Source organism: Pundamilia nyererei, unplaced genomic scaffold (genome assembly GCF_000239375.1).
Source record: "Pundamilia nyererei isolate P.nyererei 1_Seehausen unplaced genomic scaffold, PunNye1.0 scaffold00083, whole genome shotgun sequence".
In the NCBI taxonomy this organism is placed as follows: Eukaryota; Metazoa; Chordata; class Actinopteri; order Cichliformes; family Cichlidae; genus Pundamilia; species Pundamilia nyererei.
Window position 1 is genome coordinate 1095618 of NW_005187484.1, and position 6186 is coordinate 1101803.

Here is a 6186-nt window from a genome sequence, read left to right on the forward strand (position 1 = left end):
GGCACTTGTGCTGTACGTAACAAGTCACGCGACGTGACGCTGCGGCTGTGATTGGTTCGGCTCTGCGCTACTGAATTTGGATCGGCTGACCTTTTTTTAAGAGGACAAGAGCGAGGTCTATCGCGATAGCTTAATTTCTCTATCAAGTAAAAGTTATATCGCGATACATATCGTTATCGCTCTATCGCCCAGCTCTATGTACAGTATTCATTTAGTTCTTAAAGTCTCAAACCTTTTAGCCAAGGTTTTCTTCTCCTTATTATAGCCACTATGAAACTGTTACAGGAACCAACTCATCTTTACAGAACAATAAATATAATTATAAAAGTTGATGTACATTCTAGCATCATTATTCACCTGACAAATCGGCAAACGTCATAGTATGGCATCATGTCAGGCTGAACAACTCTAACTTTTAGAGTTCAAATGCCGGTTTCAGAAACCAGTGGGTAACATCAGTGTTGCTACATACGTTACTTAGATTCTGTTTCTGAGGAGGTTCGATCCAGACTAGGTGTTACGTTCCAAATAAAGTGGTTTTTGAGTGAAACACAATAAGAAGAGTGCAGCTATGGGACTGTCCCTTACCTCAGGGGTATGTCATGAATTTGGCAGTTGGTACCAGTATGGTAAAATAGAAATGGTAAATGAACTTGCTCTTATACAGCGCTTTTCTACTCTTCCTGAGAGTTCAGAGTGCTTTATACGGCATACCTCATTCACCAGCTCTTCTTTGCTTTCGCAACTTGGGGTTGAGTATCTTGCACAAGGATACTGAACCCCAAGGAGGCTGTACGGCCTGAGCTAGAGCCGCTCATTAACACTGGATTCAATCAATCAAAAGTGTGTGAAAGTATATCAAGATGAATTCTTTTATCAGAAAATAACTTCAAAGCATGTGATAATGAACAGATGGATATACTTAGGTTAGCCTAAGTAGAATGATGGCAGATTCAATACAGAAATTTTAGGACTTCTTTGCACAGCTAACACTTTTGTTTCCTTTGCACTTGTTGCTGCTGTTGTCTCTCTGCTCCTACGACGTCTGTGAACCCTTGGGGACCTTTTGACCCAGGGAAATGCACATACCAGCGAAAGTATGGGATCAAGCATGGCTTGACAGTTGACAGCAACACTGATGGGTCACGTATCGCTCTATGCAGTAAGAGGCCTGGTCTGTGGGTACATTATTCATTATCCTTGTGGACAGTGTTGTCAGTGACTGCTCCCCTGCACATCTATCTCCTGTTGACAATTGGCTAAGGAGAAACAGTGAAACTACCACTGAGGGACTCATTGGGTTGCCAGAGTCATCAAGTTTCCACATCTGCCAGGAGCTGTTTTAAAGAATAATGTAGTTCCCCAGTTCAGGTTCCTCTCTGCCCACTTGAAATATTTTGAAAAATGCAACACATTGAGGGTGAAGGATTGGTTGACAGATACTAGGGGAGGGGGAGTTGAGAGTTGGGCCAGGAGAAAGCAAGTGTAGTGTGAATCATTCACCAATATAATAAACTGGTAACAGCGCTGATTAATTCCTCAGAAACTGGTTCTCACTGACAAAGGTTGATTTTTCAACATTACAGTCTAAACTGTAGTCCTCCCACTTTTAAAAGCAGCCATTCGGTAGATGCAATAAAATACCAGATTTATTTCTTAATTAAGTGCAGTAAATGGCCTGGTAAATGGCCTGCATTTGTATAGCGCTTTTCTAGTCCATAGGACCCCAAAACGCTTTACACTACATTCAGTCATCCACCCATTCACACACACATTCACACACTGGCGATAGCAAGCTACATTGTAGCCACAGCTGCCCTGGGGCGCACTGACAGAGGCGAGGCTGCCGGACACAGGCGCCACCGGGCCCTCTGACCACCACCAGTAGGATGGGAATTTGTCTGCAGAGATACAGTTTGTGAGTACAGAAGTATAAATCAATAAACCCTGTGCGTGTTGCCGACAGCTTTTACTGCAGCTGTAACCAAGCAGGCCAAAGTTTTATTAATGCCATCATTAATCTTATGAGTTTGAATTGTGATATCAACATGTGGTTTTAAGAGTCGGCCCCTCTCACAGTAAAATCAATGCTTATTAAACTCCAAATGCCACAGAGAAGTCGGCGTCCTACTTTCTCTGTTACTTTGCAGGGTTTTTTAAAATTTAATTTTTGTTTTCATGTTGCTTGATCTTTTCTCTTGTTTCATTTCTCCCCCCTCTTCCTTTATCTGCCCTTCTTTACCTCTTAGTTATATCTAATCCACTCACCCTTCCATTTATTTGACCTCTTCTCAATCTTGTCTCTCCACTCAGCTCTCTTCACTACCGTCTCGGTAGGCAATCCATCACCTCCCCCTCTCCTCTGCTGGGTATAATCTGAGGTATGAGTGTGTGTTTGTGCGGGTGTCTCCCTCCTTCCCCATCCATCTGAGCCTCCATGTTCTGAGTTATTACTATCTAATCATCAGTGAGCCCAGAGCTAATCCACCATCCACACACATCCATGTTTTTTCCCATACTTTGCAGGTTTGTATCAAGACTTGGAGGAGAGCAGTGAACTTTTCCTCTTCTAGTGTAATTGTCCTTTTTGTAGGACAGGCTACCTGCAGGAGATGCACACGGCTTTTCATGCTGCAGCACCAATGGATTTTTGCTGTTGCTGGTTGTTCCTCTGCAGATCTATCATCAGTGTCTTTGTCTGCCCTTTGCTTTAAAAGCAGAGAGTCATATGTTTATGATGCTCTCCTGACGTCATAGACGGGATGCTGTCTGCTGACATTTAACGTACAGATCAGCACAGGCTCATGGAAGGCCTCAACATGACGTTTCAGTTTTGATTAGATTTCATCCTGGCCATACTATTTGATTATGATCATATAAAAAATTGCTTCAGTAGACATAATGACATAAGAATGGATAATTAACCAAAACTTTGCTCAGTCCCTTGCCCTTTTTTTAAAAAACTGTTACTTCAGCTGTTGTCATGCTCGTTTAGCCTATAGTTTCTCTCTTCTGCTGTCGCTGTGTGTGTGAGGGGAAGTGAGGAGGAGCTGAACGTGGACTGAAGTGGTAGAATAGAGAAGATGGTGTTATCTTGAGCTGATTGCAAGTTGCTAGCCTACTCTAAGGGCAACACAAGCTTTCCAAGTAGTGTTGATTGGTCCAGAACCAGAAACGGGCAAATGCCGACTGAACCCAAGCGTCTGTACGTCTGACAACAGTGAAATAACTGTGGGAACATGTTTCACATAGGGAACGCTTGGAGGATGGGTGCTGTATGTGTCAGCTTGAGGCAGTGCAAACTCACACATATGTATCCATATGAAAAAGATCCACATAATTTAAGTCAAGTCATCTTTATTTATATAGCACATTTAAAAGACATCAAGTGTCAGCCAAAGTGCTGAACAGAGGGATAATATAATAAAAAGAATTAAAATAGATAAGATGAAAACATTACAGAAACATTGTAAGACATCCATATTTTTGTAAAAAATATCTGTACATGCAAATATGCACATACATATACAAAAATGTACACATTCACACACAAGCACACATATGTGAATATAAAATACATATATACGTGTATACACATGCAAACATCAGTCAATGAGATAAAAGACCAGAATAGCTAAAACAGAATAAAAGAGGTGTCAGGGAGATCCGAAAGCCTTAGAAAATAGGTTGGTCTTCAGATTCGATTTGAAGACTTCCAAGGATGAAGAGGATTTTATGAAAGGGGGAAGACTGTTCCAGAGTCTCGGGGCAGCAATGGAGAAAGCCCTGTAACCTCTAGATTTGAACTGGAAGCGTGAAACTAATAACAGCATCTGACTGGAGGAGCGCATAGTTCGAGTGGGTAGGTGGAGGCTAAGAAGATCTGAAATGTAACCTGGAGCCAAACTATGGAGAGCTTTAAAAACAAATAATGAAACCTTAAAATCAGTTCTATATTTAACTGGCAGCCAATGCGAGTATCTGAGTAATAAACTCTCTCTTTCTGGTAACCGTCAGGAGCCTTGCGGCTGCATTTTGATCAAGTTGTAGGCGGGACAGGCTTGAGTGACAGATGCCTAAGTAGAGAGAGTTACAGTAGTCAAGATGTGATGATATGGAAGCATGAGTAACAGTTTCCAGGTCTTTAGATGACAGGATATTTTTGAGTTTAGAAATGCTCCCGAGTTGGAAACTCATGAACAACTGAATTAATTTGCTTGTCCAGCTTGAGGGTAGAATCAAAGATGAAACCAAGAATTTTTTTTACCTGGGGATGTACATTAGCTGATAATGGGCCCAAGTTGTTTCTTATAAGACTAATTTAAGCTCAAGTATTTCCAATGTAGAACTGACCTTAAATAAAAAGTTACTCTGATTAAAAGTATAATAACTCAAAAGTAAAAACAGGCAGGCTCTGAAAAGTATAAAAGAAAACAAAAACAGCTCTTAGGAGAAGATTTCTACGAGCTCTTCTTTTTTTTTTCTTTTTTTTTGTCAAGCTAACTTATGTCACTGATATTGTAATAAACCGATATTAATACAAGCAAGCTTTATTTCAACTTATGTTCTAATTCTTATAACTATCCAGATTTCAACATTTATTTTTGTGAAGCACCAGCCGAGAAAAATGAAAAGAATTTAAAAAAAAAAAGAGAGAGAGAGAGAAAGAAAGAAAGACATCTAACTCAGATTACCGGAAAATAATATTTAGTAAGTCTTCTTAAATGTCTTAAATCTAAAGTAATGAGCCTGTTAAAGTGTAAGGAGTAGAAAATAGAGATCTTGTGCTAAAAGTATAACAGGCAAAAAAAAATTCTGGCAAACAAAACATAAACAGATTTTCCCAAACAGTTATGTGTAGTTATTTACTTACTCATTCACGCTCTGCCCGCCTCTGCTCAGATCATCTGGGTGGTTGCTAGCTGAGAAGTTGCAGAGCCCCCTCTGGTGGACAGACAATGCACTCATGACATGGTTGAATGGTGTTTCTCCTGTCTCTCCTTTACTTTTTTAAAACTTGTGTTCATGGCCATCAGCCATAAATCAGCCATAAATTAGCCAACTACCTGGGCTTGAGTCCCATTTACTGTGAGACAACTTACTTGTGGTGTTGTTGTATACGTTTCCTTCAAAGACATGTCTGGAGTTACTTCTGTGACCACATTATTCAAATTCAGCTGTCACTCTGTTTTTATCCTATCAGTTGGCTGAAGATCAATTCTAACATGACAGAAACTTTGTGGGTTTTTGTGTTTGTTTCCTCCCCACCAGGTTTACTGATCATTTGGGGTCATGTGCAAAGTGTTAATAACACCCTTTAAGCTGTTCATAAGTCCATCTCCTTTACACTGCGCTGGCAAGAAGAGATCTAAAGCTTGATGGGTCAGCCCTGCCCGTGATTTGTTAGCTTGGACCACGGTTCTTGAACGTTGATTAACAAACAGTTAATTTATGAAGTAAACATGACCAAGTGGCCTTTTATCCTTCACTATTATAATATTTGTATATGTTCTCTCACACCGGATCATTCATTATCAACTCTTCTTATTAAACTGCCGTCCTTTTCTTTCTCCCTCTCCTCCTCATCCTCCTGCTCCTCCCCTTCATCTCATCGCCACTCTTCCAACACGTATCCGTCTGTCTCGGGGTTTGCGTTCTTCCATCACTCCTACGTCCTCCGCTGCTTGTTCATTTGTCGTGCTGCTGAGTTTGCACAGGGCCCACATCAATCACAAACTAATAATGTTATGTAGAAAAATGGATAAAAGAGAGATGGCTTTCTTTCTTTTACACTGAGGGAATAAAAGCTTGCGGGGGAAGAGAGTGTATACACACAAACACACACACAGTGACACACTGCATGTATTTAACTATGCTATGTGGTCTGTTTGTCCTCTAGGGTCTGGGTACCCGTATGTTCTGGAGGCCCCAGCTCAGGACTTTATATCTGGTAAACAAGCAAACAAAAGAATATATATCATCCCGCAATCGCCCCTTGAACTACCAACTAGCCCACAGTCCTCACACTCTGCTACAGCAAATAAAGCTGCATTAGCGCTCAGACATTAATCTTTGATAAGTGCTCATTAAGTGTACCGAATGCTTAAACATTCTCCCTCGCTTTGCTGTGTATTAATATGTCCATCATTCTAATAAATATCACACGTAGGTATCTGCAGATTCCAG

The 6186-nt window shown here is 40.7% G+C and overlaps 1 protein-coding gene across 1 annotated transcript in view; it reads left to right on the forward strand.

Annotated features, from left to right (window-relative positions):
• clcn2c (chloride channel 2c) overlaps positions 1-6186 on the forward strand; it is a 170781-nt gene that overhangs the window by 57074 nt on the left and 107521 nt on the right. Inside the window, exon 3 of the mRNA XM_013912200.1 lies at positions 5900-5950. Within this exon, the coding sequence (XP_013767654.1) occupies positions 5900-5950 (51 nt within the window). The remainder of the gene's footprint in view (positions 1-5899; positions 5951-6186) is intronic.